Source organism: Labeo rohita, chromosome 5, assembly GCF_022985175.1.
Source record: "Labeo rohita strain BAU-BD-2019 chromosome 5, IGBB_LRoh.1.0, whole genome shotgun sequence".
Lineage (NCBI taxonomy): Eukaryota > Metazoa > Chordata > Actinopteri > Cypriniformes > Cyprinidae > Labeo > Labeo rohita.
This window is the reverse complement of record NC_066873.1, coordinates 26,205,190-26,223,968: the sequence shown is the minus strand read 5'-3', so window position 1 is coordinate 26,223,968 and position 18,779 is coordinate 26,205,190. Positions and strand designations below refer to the sequence as shown.

At 38.2% G+C, this 18,779-nt stretch overlaps 1 protein-coding gene across 7 annotated transcripts in view; it reads right to left on the bottom strand.

Annotated features, from left to right (window-relative positions):
- Positions 1 to 6,402: 6,402 nt before the first annotated feature.
- Positions 6,403 to 18,779, bottom strand: part of garnl3 (GTPase activating Rap/RanGAP domain like 3) — a 72,442-nt gene continuing 60,065 nt past the window's right edge. For 5 of the 7 annotated variants that reach the window (XM_051109579.1, XM_051109577.1, XM_051109582.1 and 2 more), the window contains 5 exons: positions 18,325 to 18,460; positions 17,977 to 18,036; positions 11,210 to 11,428; positions 10,541 to 10,658; positions 6,403 to 8,791 (listed from right to left, as the gene is read on the bottom strand). In XM_051109579.1, coding sequence (XP_050965536.1) covers positions 8,641 to 8,791; positions 10,541 to 10,658; positions 11,210 to 11,428; positions 17,977 to 18,036; positions 18,325 to 18,460 — 684 coding nt within the window. In that variant the 3' untranslated portion in view covers positions 6,403 to 8,640. The remainder of the gene's footprint in view (positions 8,792 to 10,540; positions 10,659 to 11,209; positions 11,429 to 17,976; positions 18,037 to 18,324; positions 18,461 to 18,779) is intronic. The other 2 variants (XM_051109584.1, XM_051109581.1) reach the window with 1 other exon arrangement.

Genomic DNA, 18,779 nt, shown 5'->3' with positions numbered 1-18,779 from the left:
TTATTTGACAATATTAATTTATTACAGAGCTAACACTCTAACATTCTCAATCTGGCATTAGTGATATAAATAGAATTTTTCGCAGCAGGAGAATTTGCAAAATTAATATTCACATTAGCCTAATATTCACAGTGAAAGCTATACCTGGTTTGTCAGTGAAACGGCATGTCATCAAACAGGACAAGCAGTAGTGATGCGCGGATGGCGGTTATATCCGCGGGTCGGGTGGGTCGGGTAATAAAAAATTGCATTTCGATTAGGTGGGTCGCGGGTGGATGAGATAAATCAATAATGACGCAAATATTAACTATATTTTCTAACATATGAACCTGTTTTAAATACTTGAGTAGGGTAATATGGAGTGGTGTTGTAACGAAGCGGAGATGAGACGAGGATCTATGTGCAAGAGTTTATTGTACATCCAAAGAAAACAACAAATAATCCAGAACGGGGAACCCTTAGAATCCAGGCAAGAACAGGGAGCAACCATCACAGACATTAAGCAACTGACAAAATACAGGGGAAAGACAAGGACTATTTATACACAGGGTGAGGTAATGATCTAATTGGTAACCGGGGTAACTGATGAGGGAGTGGGTGTGGTTCAATGAAGATCCATGGCAACAAACAAGGGAACAGAGGTACAGGGAAGCAGGGAACAATAAGACACAAAAACTACAAAATAAAAGTCCTTAAACACGAATACAGAAGACAAAGACCAGGCACATGACATAACCCCCTCAAAAGAGTGGCTTCCAGACGCTCCAAACAGAAATACCAGTCCAGGAAGGGGGAGGAGCTCAGGCAGAACTGGGGAAGGGATGGAGGGCCAGGTCCATGTAAGGGGAGATAAACAAGGGACTGAAGCAGAGCAAGAGGCCAGGGTGGAGTCGGCCAGATGGGAGGAGCTGAGGACCACCAGATCATGAGAGAAGACCTCCACGGCGGAGCAGGCGGTACCCAGCAGGGCGGAGCAGGAGGCTCAGGAGCCCTCCAGGGCGGAGCCGGAGGCAGAGCAGGTGGCACTAGAGCCCTCCAGGGTGGAGCCGGAGGCAGAGCAGGCGGCGCTAGAGCCCTCCAGGGCGGAGCCGGAGGCAGAACAGGTGGCACTAGAGCCCTCCAGGGCGGAGCCGGAGGCAGAACAGACGGCGCTACAGCCCTCCAGGTCGGAGCCGGAGGCAGAGCCAGCGACACTAGAGCCCCCAAGGGCAGAGCCGGAGGCACAACAGCCCTCCCAGGCGGAACAGGAGGCGGAACAGGAGGCGGAGCAGGAGGCGGAGCAGGAGGCGCAGCAGCCCTGCGGGCGGAACAGGAATCTGCATCACGCTCTGGGACCTGGGGAGAGCAGGGACAGAGGAGGCAGACAGAATAGAGGGAGAAGGCGCAGCAGCCCTCCAGGGCGGAACAGGAGGCGGAGCAACCCTCCCGGGCGGAACAGGAGGCGGAGCAGCCCTCCGGGCGGAACAGGAGGCGGAGCAGCCCTCCGGGCGGAACAGGAGGCGGAGCAGCCCTCCGGGCGGAACAGGAGGCTGCGTCATCGACTGGGACCTGGGGAGAACAGTGACAGAGGATGTAGACAGGGAAAAGGGAGAAGCAGAGAGTTTGGTGGTTAACGCCCCCTCCGTAAGAGGTTCTACGGCTGGCGCCGACACCTCTGGAGGCATTGGCGCAGCTTCTCCGACGGGGAAGGCCTCTGGAGCAGACTTGAGACCAGACGGGGCCTCTGGGGCAGACTTGAGACCAGACGAGAGCTCTGGTGCAGGCTTGTGATCAGACGAGAGCTCAGAGGCTGACCTGTGAACAGGCGTGACCTCAGGAGCACAGTGTGTAGCCCACACACACCACATGGCCACTGCCATTAAGGGAAGAGCAGCAGCGATAACGTCACTTGGCTTGTGAAGATCTGCTGTAACGTGGCTTGACTCGGGAACAACATGGCTTGACTCGGGAACAACATGGCTTGACTCGGGAACAACATGGCTTGACTCGGGAACAACATTGACTTGGCTTGACTCGTGGGGAACAGCTGCTGTAGCTTGACTCGGCCCTGTAGCTTGACTTGAATCAGGGGTAGCTGCCGCAACAAGAGGGAGCGCCATCTTAGCTGTCCGTACAGCCATTAGGGGTGAGTCCAACACGTGGGTCATCATGTGGCGTGACTTGGAGACAGCGACCATCTTGTGGACTGGCTTTGGCGTGGCGGCCATCTTTGCGACAGGCTCTGGCGTGGCGGCCATCTTTGTGACAGGCTCTGGCGTGGCGGCCATCTTTGCGACAGGCTCTGGCGTGGCGGCCATCTTTGCGACAGGCTCTGGCGTGGCGGCCATCTTTGCGACAGGCTCTGGCGTGGCGGCCATCTTTGCGACAGGCTCTGGCGTGGCGGCCATCTTTGCGACAGGCTCTGGCGTGGCGGCCATCTTTGCGACTGGCTCTGGCGTGGCGGCCATCTTTGCGACTGGCTCTGGCGTGGCGGCCATCTTTGCGACTGGCTCTGGCGTGGCGGCCATCTTTGCGACTGGCTCTGGCGTGGCGGCCATCTTGTGCAGTGGGTCTGGGCTGGCGGCCATCTTGCAAGGAGACTCAGGAGTGGCGACCATGCTGTGAATTACCCTTTCTACTTCCTTAACAGAAAAAGGGGATTCACAGAACAGCAAAACAAAGTCTATATACTGTGACAGGGTCCAGCTGGGGTCCTCATCCGGTAAGTTTAAACTAACCTCTGGATCGAGTCCACTCCAGAAACAGTCCTTTATTTTGGTGTCATCTCCAGGCACTAGCTGGCTGTAATAAAGGAACTCCTCCACATAATATTCGATCGGTCGGCCGTTTTGAAAAATTGAGCAAAGAGTGCTCAGAGGGTCGCGATAAACTCCTGCTAGATCCATAGTTGGTCAGTTGTTCTGTAACGAAGCGGAGATGAGACGAGGATCTATGTGCAAGAGTTTATTGTACATCCAAAGAAAACAACAAATAATCCAGAACGGGGAACCCTTAGAATCCAGGCAAGAACAGGGAGCAACCATCACAGACATTAAGCAACTGACAAAATACAGGGGAAAGACAAGGACTATTTATACACAGGGTGAGGTAATGATCTAATTGGTAACCGGGGTAACTGATGAGGGAGTGGGTGTGGTTCAATGAAGATCCATGGCAACAAACAAGGGAACAGAGGTACAGGGAAGCAGGGAACAATAAGACACAAAAACTACAAAATAAAAGTCCTTAAACACGAATACAGAAGACAAAGACCAGGCACATGACAGGTGTAGTGCAGAACCTGCGTATACCCATTTCTTTATCAATCGGCTTTGCGTATACCCACTTCTAAATCCCCTCTGATGCGCATCATTCAGTAGTGTCCTGCATTAGCCAAAATCATGACAGGCCACCATTTCTAACTAAATCGAATGTGAATAAATGCAAATATTCGCTCAAAACACCCAGCAAAGACAACAAGGACCCTTCCTTTGAAATATGTTTGATGATTGCGCCTGATGCGCCCGCGCCCGCTCCGTCCGAGCCAGCACCACATTTACTGCCTGTTCACGAGAGCATGTCAAGGGAGGCACGCCGAGTATTAAAATAATAATTATTATTGATTACTAATTTGAATCAGTACATTATAACGAAAACAATACATTAAAATGTAAAGAATTAGATTTTTACGATCAGAAATTTCTTAAACTGGGTGAACCCTGTAAACTTTTGTCCAAGGATCCAGTAGGTGTTCAAACACCCAATCGATTTCATCAGAGATTGCGGAGAGTCACGTCCAGATGTCAGTTAACGTTATTCTTTTTAGCGTGGCTTTGGCTTAAAAGCACGAGTATTTAAGCTTATATAAGTGTGCAGGGATGTGCAGATCATCTGAATCAATCTGCTGTTAAAAATTAGCCATCCATTCATCATATCATCATGCAAAACTAAGAATTAGAAAAACTGTAAATGACGATCGGGTGCGGGTCGGGTGCGGTTATCTAAATCAGAGAAAAATACAGGTGCGGGTGGATGGCGGGCGGATAATTTATTTGAAGCTGCGGATTCGGGTGACGTTTGAGCTCATCCGCGCATCTCTAAAGAGCAGACTTTACTCAGGGTTGCACCACATTTAGTTTTCGACAGGGATGAAAACGAGGACGCGAGAGATAGAAGTTACAGTGCATTCAATGGATTGTACTGTTTAACAACATACCGATTTTTTTTTATATATATATATATATATTTTTTTTTTATATATATATATATATTTTGCTCATAAAACATCTTACACCAACCAGACCCCCCCCAACCAAAAAAAAAAAAAAAACAGTAGAAAAAAAAATATGTGCCATTATCCCTCGGAGCCTCGTTTTCATGCCATAGTTAAATGTCCTAGTTAAAGGGATAGTTCACCCAAAAATTTAAATTCTGTCATTAATAGCTCATGTCATTCCAAACCTGTAAGACCTTCGTTAATCTTTGGAACACAAATTAGGATTATTATTATTATTTTTTTTTTTTATGAAATCTGAGAGCTTTCTGACCCCAAATGCAACTGAAATGTCTTACGGGTTTGGAATGACATGAGGGTGAGTAATAGACCAATTATCTGTTTGTAAACATTTGGGATGTGCGCGCAGCATGGTTGCAGAAAACCCAGGAGAGATAGCCTTTACGGCTAGAGAATTACAAGGATATGGCACAAAATACTTAGATTTAAAAAAGAGTATAGATTATATTGATTAGATGTCATTTTCAAAATGTTATTCGCATATTACAACAGCTTGTCACCCAGCCATAAGCAATGTTATTCAACGAAATTGACGTTAGATAGTGGGATAGTCTTACAGACCCAAAACAGGGATGACGTTTTTTACGGGCGGTTCAAGTGGCGGTCTATGCAGCCATGTGATAAAAGAATTAAAAACACATGAGTAAATTTGATTTTATATTTCAAAATTCTGACTTTAATTTCGCAATTCCGAGATTATATCCCAAAACTCTAGAGGAAAAACAACTCTCATTCTCTCTTTTTTCCCTCGGCTCTAAGTTTATATCCCACTGCTTTTTTCCCTCAGAATGAACAAACTCACTAGTTTTGTTAAATCGAGTTATAAAGTCCGAATTAGGAGATATAAACTTGCATTTGTGAGAAAAAAAATCAGAATTGTGAGATAAAATAAAAAATGTTATGTTAAAAAGTTAATAGTAATAGGTTTAAATAATAGTTCATGCTCTAACCGTACGGCTAATACAATACGTCCCCTATGAACATCATTATGTGAATATTATGTAGACCTATAAATCAAATTTATGCTTTAAAAGTAGAGTAATCATAGCAGTTTTCATCCATAGTATGTCCGTTTAAACGTCTGCGTTTAGCTTCAAATGCCGTCTTTGACTACAGTATTGTATAAAAATTATTTGCATTCCGATTTTGACATCAAAAGACAGAAATTTTTTTTTTTCTCTTATTCCATGGAGTTTACCCATTTACCTCCACTTGCTACCAGTGTTTTTCTGCAACCACTATGCGCGCGCAGCTGCAAATGACGTCACTGTGACGTCTACTCGAAATTGGTCTATTAATGACAGATTTTTCATTTTTGGGAGAACTACCTCTTTAAATTCAATATGGCGTATAACCCGATTAAGGTCTGTTAGGTGTGGCCTTTAGAGATAGGAACCAATCAGGTTGCAGCTTCGTTATGTTTTGGAAATTCGCCGCGTCCGCGTTCCGAAGACAACCACGCGCACTTCTCTTTTACTGCATTGTCGTTGAGGATTGTGGTCTCGCATAGAAAATAAATTCCAGGTAAGTTCTTCCAAGTAGCTCCCTTTTCTTTACCTATCATACCCTGTCACTTCTGTTGATGTGGGTCAGTCTGTCAGTGGAAAAATGCTGTTTGGGCTACTAGAAGCCACAAATACTTGCTATTAAAAACGACATTTCTCCGTGTTCGAGATTTGAATTTGAATTAAGAAAACAAACACTGTATCAACCGTCGGTCTGATTTGATGATGTAATTTGATGGTCCATGAAATGTCAATGGGATTTTTATGATTATTTCATTTTATTTTCCAACAACCCTTGATTGTAGCATTCATTAACACCACAACCCTATTTAGAAAATAGTTTTTTTTTTTTTTTCTTGATGCCTGGGTATTATATTGCCCAAATCGCTTAATGAGCTAAAGAGTTTGATTCAACAACACTACCACCTGTAGGTCATTATAAAACGTTACTGTCTTTTCACGTTGACTGTATTGAAGAAGTTGTTGGCTCTCTGAACCTTCTGCAGACTTCTTCAACATTGGGAAACCACACAGCTAGTTAATAATCATAGATGTCAGTATATGATATTAATGTTCAAGCATGTGTGTAGTCTACTTAAACTCGTTAAAACACAAACTACATGGTCAAATTTCATAAATATTTATTTCATATCAATGAACAATATTAACTACAGCAGTGGGCTACAGAACTTTTTCAAATAAATGCTATAATAATAATAATAGTAATATTTTTGAGGCCACATCTGAAACACAAACATTTACAAGTAGTACTTGGCATTAAAAACAATGGCAATACAATATTTTAAGACACTTGGTGTTTTTTTAATTCATTTTTGTTTAATTTCCGATATCACAGAGTTTCTGCAACAGTCTAAACAGTTAATATCGATATAGATACAAAACCACTGCAAAAACGGTTAGAGGAGAGTGAACAGAGGGAGGGGGAAGACAACTGACAGTATGCCAAAGAAAAAAGAAAAAAAAGAACAGAAAAATATATTCCATCAGTCTCTGGCTCACCCATTCCCTTCAAAGACAACAAATAGCAAATAAATAATATGTAAAATTTTTCATTTACAAAAATATTCCTTAGTTTTCCCTTTTTAGTCCAGACTGCTACTAGTGTTGAGTGGTTCACATTCAGATGGAGAAAGGTTGAGAGTGAAGGGGGGTCATGCATTCAGCTAAGCAGTTTAATACTTACACCTCCTCTTGTGCTGTTCCTGAGGCTCTTGTGTTCTGGTGTCACTTTGATGACATTCTTTAAACATCTCTGAGTTTGAACTGTAAACAGCAGAATCAATATTCTCGTTCTCTTATTACACAGCATTTTTTTTTCTTCTCTATTTTGTGTTGTTTTCCAGACAGAATATCTAAACATCCTTAAGTAGTCCCTAATATAAATATGAAATATACGAGGTTCATGCTTAAATCCTAAAAACGGGGGGTAAAGAAAATAGAAAAGGCCTTACTATCTTTTCGCTTCTCAAATACAGTTCATCTTCTTTTAAGATTGTTTAGATTCTACTAGAAAACAAGACAAAGACATTGGTGGAGCTTCCTTTTTTTTGGCTGTATAACCCAGAGTCGGAGATTTAATCTAAGTAACCCTGGCTTTAATTCCTAGAGGTTTTATTATTATTATTATTTTTTTCAATTTGTACCAAATCCATGAGAAGAGTAAAGATAATACATCCTAATTCTAAACCATTAATACATCAAATCCCTTTTATTTCATAGTGGGATTGAAGGGAGGCATGCAGGTGATCCAGAGCCCTTTTCAAGAAGCAACAGCACTTAAAGAATGCGTTGTAAATGCGGATGTTTGTGGATCAAAGCTCATACTGTTAGCATATAGTAAACAGCTGCAGATTTACCAGATGTAGTGACCAAAACTGTGTTTTGTAATGGTGTTGGTTTGCTTCTGCCTCATGACATATGCAATCCATGGTCAGTCTGATAGAGGGCGCTAGTGGTTGATGGTTGCAGTAGAAAATGGCACTTGTGGGAGACTCCTGCCCTTTCTGCAGAGGGTTTGCATGTTAGGGTTTAAAAGCATGGTGAGGGTGAAGGCAGGTTAGACCATAACATTGATATACACAAGAAGTGAGTTTTATTTCTCCATAATACAATAGAACTAGAAAGGTATATATATTTATATTTTATATTTTTATATATATGTATGTTTACATTTGTATGTTCATGTGCATCTGGTCCGAGATGCATATAGAGTTTTTTTTACAACTTTGAAATAATCACACAATGTACAAATCACAAACATAGAAAACATTTAAAAACACAAAATAAGGAGTTAAAAAATATGCTTCGTTGTTTTTAGGAGCGTCAATCGTACATTCAGGTCTTGGAGTTAAAAGTAATATTCTGCCTTGACCTTAAATTGTGTCTTAAACCTTTTTTAAATATCCTATTTCTGTTCATATGGCTACAAGTTTGCTACAAAGCTACAAATTTGTCCCAATGCTGATGGAGAATGTGTCTCATCAATCATATAAACTAAACCAAACCTTGACTAATTCAGATTCTGGGGCGTTTTTGGTAATTTTTCTCAGAATTCAGAAATGATAGCTGACCATCTGAATTTCTAGTTGTATTTCTATCTTTTTTTTATAGAGAGTAAACACAGGATCGTACACACACGCACACACACATGCATACATCCACCAGGAGTAAATTTTGACATCACCACACTGTAAACTCCTTCAAGTTTAAAGCTCTGGGGATTCATTTGCACACACAGATGAGTGGGTAGACTGGGGAGAACACAAAATATCATGGTAAAAAGAATGATATAAAGTAAAAGGTAGTTGGATGTGTAAGGTGAGAGGTGCACTGTGATTGTCATCACTTAAGGTCCAAAATATCCTCCTCAAAAGATGTGGAGAAGGTAAAAGGGCTGGCCGTGGGTGGGCTGTCGTCTCGTGGCTCCAGCTCAGAGCCAGATGAGCAAAGCCGCTGGACATCGGTTTCTCCATCTAAAGACTCCATTCCCACTCTGATTGGAGATATCTTATAGTCAGTATACATAACTGGTATACTTGTGGCTGACATGCAGAAATAACCGTTCACTTGCTAGGACTGGGCGACATACACAATTTTTTTTTCTTATGCTTATCAAGGCTGTATCTATCGATCAAAAATACACTGTAATTTTGTAAAATATTATTGTGAAATTTCTATGTTAATATATTTTAAAATATAATTTATTCCTGTGAAGCAAGGCTGAATTTTCAGCATCTTCAGTGTCATGTGATCCTTCAGAAAGCATTCTAATATGCTGATTTATAATTAATGTTGGAAACAATTGTGCTGCATAATATATTTTTGGACCTGTGAAAATTCTTTGATGAATAAAAAGTTAAAAAGAGCAGTGTTTATTCAAACTAGAAATTTTGTATTACAGTATATACTACTATTCAAAAGTTTGGGGTCAGTAATTTATTTATTTATTTTTTTAAAGAAATGAATTCCTTTATTCAGCAAGGATGTGTTAAATGGATAAAACGTGATAGCAAAGATTTATATTGTTAGAAAAGATTTCTATTTTGAACAAATGCTGTTCTTTTTAACTTTTTATTCATCAAAGAATCAAAGAAAAAGTATCACAGGTTCCAAAAAAATATTAAGCAGCACAACAGTTTCAACACTGATAATAAATCAGGATATTAGAATAATTTCTGAAGGATCACGTGACACTGAAGACTGGAGTAATGGCTGATGAAAATTCTGTGCTGCATCACAGAAATTAATTATATTTTAAAGTATATTAAAATAGGAAACCAATATTAGAAATCACAATAATATTTCACAATATTACTGTTTTTTTCTGTATTTTTGACCAAAAAAATAGCTTTGATGAGCACTAGAGACTCAATTAAAAAACATAAAAAACATATAGCTTAATTTTTTCAGCCTATTTAACACATTGCCAAAAGCTGGGGTCAGTAAGATTTTCTTTTTTTTAAAGAAATTGATCAAAAGTTTTGTACATGTATAATGTTATTATAAATGTATAAATTATAATTAAATTTTATAATTAATTTTATTTTCAATTTATAATAATTTGTATATTATTTTATTTTTAAATAAATGCATTAAAAAAAAAAAAACTTGCTATTCATCAAAGAATCCTGAAAAATGTTTCACAGTTTTAACATTAATAATAATTACAAAATGTTTCTTGAGCACCAAATCAGCATATTAGAATGATTTCTGAAGGATCATGTGACTGAAGACTGGAGAAATGACTGCTGAATATTCAGCTTTGCCATCACAGGAATAAAGTAATTTTTTAAACATTTCACTTTGTAATAATATTTTACATTATTACTGTATTTTATTTTATTATTTTTTTTTTTATCAAATAATGACTCCAGACCTTTGTATATAGTGTAGGTCTGTTTTTTTTTCAGTAGAGGGATATTTATTTATTTTATTATTATTATTATTATTATTTTTTTTTTTTTACATATTTTAAAAAAACCCTGTAAAAATACTGCTGTTTACTAGTATTGTAATATTTTAGTACATACTTTTTCTGGGGAAAAAAAAATATTTGACAAAAAAAATGCAGCTAACTGATTAAAAAATAATAATTTTGAACCAATTAATTGAAATGGACAGTTTATGAAAATGACTGATTTATGAAAATGAATCAAACTTAACTAACTTTTTGTGAATATATCATGAATATTCATGTATTGCCCAGCCCTACCACCCACCCAACACACACACACACACTTACTGCTCAGTGGTGCTGATCTCTGCTGTTCTCCTCTGTTCTTCCTCCTTGGTTTTCTTGCTCATCCTTCTCTGTTTCACTGAATTACCATCTGCCTTACTGCTGGGTTCCTCAGTCAGACCTGCAGCAGGTAAAGAGGACACAGACAATCTCATAATATAATACTGATCATAATTAAACATGTTAAGCTGAAATTATAAGATGGCATTTAATTGCACCTCCGGGAGGTACAATAGCACTTCCAATAGTCCACTCAGACGTTCTTGCTTGTATGTGTGTGTGTGTATTTAGGGTGTGAAGTGTGGCAGTCTAGTAAATCTAGCAGCTTATCTAATGTGTGATCAGGATGTCTCACTCCAACACTTCATAATAAAAAATTGTCTGTCTCATCTCTGTTTGACTGCAGAACAAGCATTGCAACAGATCAAGTATGCGAGTATCGTTAGTGTTTTTTTTTTTTTTTTTAGTTTTTTTCACAGTTGAAAGGTTAATAATAAATGGCCCTGAGCTGCACCACTTGCAGTTCTAATGTTCAACCCTAAAAACACGTCTCCAGCAGCACTTGCGCTGCGGCTGATTTCTTTCTGTACATTTCTTGCCAGCTTCCCGCTGCGCCACACAAATGTAATGATAGCTTTTAGTTCAAGAGCGCACAAACACAGAGACGCTCACCCAGCAGTTCCTTCCGTGTGCGGCTGGCGATCTCTTTGATCTCCATGCGAGACAGCGAGAGGGATGTTGTGCTTGCGATCATGGGAGCGGGGCCGATCACACTGGGGGTAGGTGCCGTGAGCACTTTATTGACCAGCGGAGACTTGAGAGGCCTCTCTATGCTCCGTCCAACTAGATTGCTCAATGGGATCTTATAGATGTGTTTTGAGGGAGCTTCACCTTGAAGAAAGAAAGGGATGGTTGGAAAGGGGTAAAAAAGAAGAGAGAGAAAACTAATGAGATGTTAGGATAAATGCTAGAACAGCTCCAGACTTAATAGTCGTTCTAGGTGAAGACAGCTGCTGGACACATTAATATCTACTCTGCACAGAATAAGGTGAAAACATTATGCCCACACACAGCCATCTGTTTAAAAACACACATATAGCAAAGCACACACACAGTCACTGCTGGATCCATGATACTGTAATTAGACTAATTAGCTCAAATGAAAACAACTGTTGTATCTACCCACAGGTAAGCCTACACTAAGTAGAATAACAGTTAAATACAATTCTGGTACAGCAGTCTATTAGTAAACATAAGCTACCATTCAAAAGTTTGGGGTCAGTAAATACAAGCAATATCACATGAGTAGACGTGAGAGATGGCTGTATATAAATTTTGGCTGTATATCACAGTATGCCAATATACAGCCATATCTCATGTCTACGAGTATGATATTGCGTTTATACAACAGTTCAACGGCACAAGTGTGTAAATACATAAAATAACAGACTGTCTTTAAAAACCTTCATTCCACAACAAATTCTCAGCGTTTGACACTTTAATAGCTGAGCCCAAACCTCCGTTACTAACTCCAAAGTGATACTTTTTATAACTAGTAATGAAGAAATGTTGCCAGGTTTTCACAACAAAATCTGCCCAATTGCTATTCAAAACTAGCCCAAAGTAGCCCAATCACGTTTTGAGGGCAGTCCCGTGTTAAAAAACGCGTTTCGGGGGTAAAAATACACATTTTTGGTAGGGTTCCCCTGGTAGCATTCTAGGGGCTAAATATTACACTTACTTGATTACATTATTACGTTAACTTGATATGAACCTGATGAGATCTTGCCAAAACTATTTGCTCTGGTACAACTAATAGATTAATGAGACCAAAGACTGCCCGTTAGATTTATCCAAAGCAAATTACATCTCATGTTTAACCACTACAGAGACATCTGAGCCAGCTGTTAATTCCTGGAGATCTGGCCAAATTGAGGCACTCTCAGACAGGTTCTTGAGCGCTAAACGGCTGCGGATGCTCTGGAGCTCACATGTCCGAAAACAATGACGCAAAAAAATTTTAAATAAACGTTATTAACAAACCGCATAATTGAAGTCCAAACAAGTAAATTCTCCCCTAAAAAGCTCTTAAAACTACATTCCGCGATACAAAACAGTATCATTTTTAACATTATAGTGGATTTGGGCATCCGCCATGACACTTGCTGTGAGAGATACGGCAACTTTGGCAAGCGGCGTGATATAAACGGTGAAACAGCTGTTGGAGTTCTGCTGGACTGTAATATCAGCACACTTATCAGTAAATCAGATTCAAGGACCAGAAAGAACTGTTGTATAAAAAAAAAAAAAAATATATATATATATATATAGTAATATTAAGAAATATTATTACACTTAAAAAATTTTAAAAGTTCTTGAACACATTTTGAAGTTTATTCTTGTGAGTCTTCAGGAGCCATTACTCTTCAGTGTCATTCTAATATGCTGATTTGGTGCTCAAGAAACATTTCTTTTTCTGCTTCTTTTTCTTTTTTAATGATGTTGAAAATAGTTGTGCTGTTTAATATTTTTGGGATGCAAACTGTGAAACAGTTTTCCAAAAAGAATACTACAACACTACAAACAGTATTCTAAAAAGGATACAGCAATAGAAAGGAACAGCATTCATTTGGCATAGAAATCTTATTCAAAATAAGATTTAAAACGGCAAATTCTAAATGCATCCTTTCGGAATACAAGAAAAAAACAAACAAAAACAAAACAAATAAACATGATGACCCCAAACCATTAATTGGTAGTGTAAGCAATAATCTAATGCCCTACACAAGATTTTCATATATATAAGACCCATATGTATGGCAACACTGGTATGTGATTTCTGTTTTTGTGTCAGAGTGTTGTGTTGTCTGGCTCACTGCGAAATAACATTGTTCCAAAATCTCACTACAAATTGAACATCGGCTATGATCTGATTGGCTTTGACTGTGTCGCACTGCCTTTTCATGTTCAGACAGATTGCTCAGATCAGGATACTTATCACATCATGTCTGGTTAGAGCATAGCGTATTTTTTCCCCTCTCCAAAGTGTGGGCTTCAGACTCATGACTTGGATTTGAGTCAGACTGAAGTCTGTTTTTAGACTTCATTGCAATTACTTGTGACTCAGTCTTGATCTGATGACTCTGGTTGAGTTATTTATTCACATGCTGACGGTTACTTTTTTGGGTTCAGAGCCTAATCTTATACGTGTTTACATTAGTCAACTGTCAGAAACCTTCTGAGCCAAATTAGGTAAACCAATAAGTTCAACACAATAGACAAAATAAAGCCCACTAAATTGGAACAGGAATGAGATTTTTGGGAAATCTGAAAGTCCACCACCAGAAAAATCTGTCTGGTTAAGACATTATTGATTTTTGCTGTAGATTACCACAGAAATTAATTTAGACTCTTTGCTTAGTGCATGAAAACAAACAAAAAACTTTAAAATTATGTTTTTACAGTAGAAGTCTGTAAGGTAAATGTACAGACCCCAAATGATTGACTTAAAGGGATAGTTTACCCAAAAATCAAAATTGTCATTAATTACTCATGCTCATGTTGTTCCAAACCTGTAAGACCTTCAGTCATTGAACGCAAATTAAGATATTTTTGATGAAATCTGAGAGCTTTCTCACCCTCCATAGACTGCAAGGGTCCTATACCACGGTCAAGGCACAGAAACATAGTAAGGATGTCGTTAAAATAGTTCATATGACATCAGTTCCTCAATCACTAAACCCCCCCCAAAAAACTTTTAATGATGCCATTTTGAAGAGCACCACGTCGCATGCATGCATACAAATTATCGCTAGGGTCATGCACAAACAGTATTCTTATAGCTTCATAAAATTAAGGTTGAACCACTGATGTCACGTCGACTATTTTCTTGATGTTCTTTGTACCTTTGGACCTTGACCGTGGTAGGACCCTTGCTGTCTATGGATATATCTTAATTTGTGTTCCAAAGAAGGTCTTATGGGTTTGGAACAGCATGAAGGTGAGTAATTACTGACAGAATTTTCATTTTTGGGTGAAATATATCTTTAAGACTTGAGTCTTGTAAAACAGTGACTTACATCATGTAGTCAGCTAAATGAATGTTGAATAGATGGTCTCCTAAGAAACTAGGGCAACCACATGGGAAGGGCAGGTGTTTAAAGGGGAGGCCACTTAATCAGTGCTGGTTGTCTGCTTATGTTAAAGAATTATTCCATGTAAAAATCACTTTTTGGGTCATTTTGGGTAGAGTGAGAGTAGGAAATAGTGGAAACTGCTAGGCCACTGCACCAAAATGGGGTTATATATCAACTTCAAGTGTTACCTTCATCACTGTCTCAATAAAATGCATAAACAAACAAACAACAAAAATACATATGAAGAGTTCAGATGCAAAAGCCTCTAAATCCATCTGATTTCTGTATTTCTTTACAATTAGCATTTCTTTCTGGCTACTTTGTATAGGTTTCTATGTAAGTACCGGTACTTCTGATTGGGCTGAGGCTGGAATTTAGCGAGTTTGAAGTAAAAGTATTTGATGGACATATAATATGTCTCAAGAGCATTCACTCAGTGTCATTATCCCTTTTTCGACCGAGATGGCTTTTGCATCTGAACTCTTCATATGCTACCAGATGAAGCTTTATAATAAAGAAACAACAGTATAATAATACAAAACACTTGACATAAACCCTAAAAAAAACCTACCTTTATCTGGGTGAGATTGGTTAATATGTACATGCTATGATATTGTATATGCATATGAGGTAGTGATACTAGTATTAGTGATACTATGATTGCTCTATCTTGAATCCTGTGGAGCAGCATTGACTTTTTTTTTTGTTTTTTTTTTTGTAAGGTTTTTTTCTTTTTAACTACACTGGATATTTGTTACAGGCATGGTAATTCAGAGCACATAATTCACACATATATTTAGTAGCAACAAACAAGAATCTTGAAAGCTGCAGTCATGTTAGATAAAAGAGCAAGGATCTGGTTAGAGACATGACAGTGCCAAACAGCAAACGCAGATTTCCAGGCAAGGAAGGACGCTTCGCCTTTAAGTTAATTTAGAATAATTAGAGAGTCATAATCAAACACAGAACTATTTTGTTATAAATCCATGCCTGTCTGGAATACACTGAAAGCGTTCCAGAATCATCTTTGTACCATGGGACAGCAACTTGGGGGAAAAAACACATTAAGAACAATCAATAAGAAGGTAAAGGTACACTATGTAACTTTTTTTGTTCAAAATTGATATACTGTGCAAGTATTCTTTATGATTCCTTATGAATCCATCTTCTAAAATGTGTTTTTGTTTTATCCTGAATCATTATGGTATGCCTATAATAAGTGTTTATATTTGACTGTTTTAGACTGGACGGGATGACAACCGCTAAAGAATAGCCCAGTGCCTGCATGACTCGTTATATACATAAACAAAGCGAAGTAGCTCTGGTCACAGTGTTCTTCCACAAGAAGTGTTCACTTTTGTTTAACCGTTAAAGCACCAAAAGTTACACAGTGTAGCTTTAATACTTTTATTCAGGCAAAGATGCATTAAATTGATCAAAAGTGAAAGTTTCAGGAAATAATAATTGCTACACTACCAGTCAAAAGTTTTTGAACAGTAACATTTTTAGACTCTTCTGCTCACCAAGCCTGCATTTATTTGATCCAAAGTACAGCAAAAACAGTAACATTTTGAAATATTTTTACTATTTAAAATAACTGTTTTCATTTTGAATATATTTTAAAATGTAATTTATTCCTAAGATTTCAAAGCTGAATTTTTAGCATCATTACTCCAGTCACATGAATCCTTTAGAAATCATTTTTAATATTCTGATTTGCTGCTCAAAAACATGTATTAGTTTTATGCTGAAAACAGCTGAGTAGATTTTTTTTTTTTTCAGGGTTTTTTTTTCAGACTTTTTCTTTGATGAATAGAAAGTTAAAAAGAACAGCAATGCTTCTTAAACAGCAAATCAGCATATTATAATGATTTCTGAAGGATCATGTGACACTGAATACTGGAGTAATGATGCTGAAAATTTAATTCCATTTTAAAATGCATTTAAATATAACAATTATTTTAAATAGTAAAAAATATTTCAAAATTTTAATGTTTTTGCTGTACTTTAGATCAAATAAATGCAGTCCTGGTAAGCAGAAGAGACTTTAAAAAACATTAAACATCTTACTGTTCAAAAACGTTTGACTGGTAGTGTTTTTAGCAACAAATCTGCATAACAGAATGATTTTGACTGTGTCGTCACAACAATAAATTACATTTTAAAATATATTTGTAATTAGAAAAAATATTTTAAATTCATTATATTTCACAGCATTAGTTTTTATTAAATTTTTTGATCAAATGAATGCAATCTTTGTAAGCATAAGAGACTTTTTTTTTTCAAAAACATAAACAGTCTTACCAATCACCAAATGGTAGTATATGTTGTTATTATAACAAATAATAATAATTAAATTTGTTAAATAGATTTCAAGAAAATAAAACATACAACAAGAAATGGTAACGCTTAACAATAAGGTGAAATTAGCTAAATTTAGCTAATGCATTTACAGCATTTATTAATCCAGGTTAGTGTTAATTTATAAACAGAACAATAATAATTCATGTTTCAGGAAAAAACAAACACTAAGGTTTGTTTATACAGCTTGAAATGTTAGAAAGTGTAGAAATTTAGAGACTAATAAATGCTGTTAAAGTACGGTTCATTTTTATTTCATGATACCAAATGCATGAACTAATGTTAACAAATTGAACCTTACAGTGAAGTGTTACAAACACAGTCTTGTTGTATTGTGAACATTATGTTGAGATGAGTAATGGTATGTTATGCGTCTGTTTCCCATGGTGCAAAAATGGCAGCCACAGACAGTTGGCTGGATGTTTAAAAACACCAGGATGTGGATTTTGTCACAGCCCCTAGACGGTCCTCTTCAGGACTTGTGTGTAAACAAAAGTGCTATGCTCTGGAGGGCCGTCCAGACTGCGTGTGTGTGTATGAAGAGGGGCTCTGACAAAAGTATCCATGGTGACACAGCGATCTGTAACTCATGCTGCAGCAAATGTGTCCCATTTCCCTAAAGCGTCTGTTCAGCCGTCTCTGTCTGTCTCTATGTATCTCTCTCTCTCTATTGATTTCCTCTCCCACCTCTCATTCAACATCTGTTTCTCTCTACCGTTCATCTTTTTTCCCAAAGACTCCTCATGCCACCATTTTTCCCTGTCTTTGTCATTCTTTCTGAGAGACTGCAAGAAGGAAGGGACACATTGTGTTAGCTGCGTCTTTCACTCGACACCGTCTGCATGCGTCTGTTAATTGAATAATAGACAGGGTGAGTCTCCGTGGTAACGTGCATTAGTGAGGCAGCATGGGAAATGTAGGCAACGGAAGTGCCTGCAGTACCTTCAGAGTCTTTAGACATGTAGAGGGATAGCTTGGTGCCGTAGGGGATCCGAATACAATCTGGACCAGGGATGGAAAAGAGCAATATATCAACCCAACCCACGCACAGATTCGAAGACAAATGCATCTTTAGACAATACACAAACACAGGATGACAACTCGCATACCAAACGCTATCCTAGAACAGAAGAAATGCAACATATCATATACTTGGGGGCAATAGGCGTATTCGCCCAATGTCACACACTTTCAAATCCTGAATGCAAATACCCATGTTTAACCTCTATTTTAAGTAGCATGGGAATTGAGTTAAATATATTTCTTATAAAATAAAGAGCAGAAGCCTACCATCTCCAAGAGGTGAAGGGAAGACGGGCATCTCGTAGCCGGTGGGAGTCTGAGGGGAACTCTGGGAACTAGTGTCTCTGGAGCTACAGTTAGAGGCAGAGTTTATAGGTGCTGACGAGATGAAATAGATATCAGACTAAAGAAAAAAGAGAGGAAGAAATAACAAAATAAAAACTGTGAGAAATGTGACATGACTGATAAATGTTTGGAATGGAATTGTCATACAGAAAAATGTATCATATAAAAGTGTGTTTCTGCTGTTGTTAATCAATTTTCCATGTGTTTAATCTGTGTTTCTTTTTGGTTAGAGTGTACACTACCATTCAAAGTTTTTAAATAAGTTGGTAACACTGTACAATAAGGTTCATTAGTTAACTACATTAGTTAACATTAAATAAGATTAATAAATGCTGTAAAAGTATTGTTTAGTCTTAATGTTAATTTCAGCATTTATT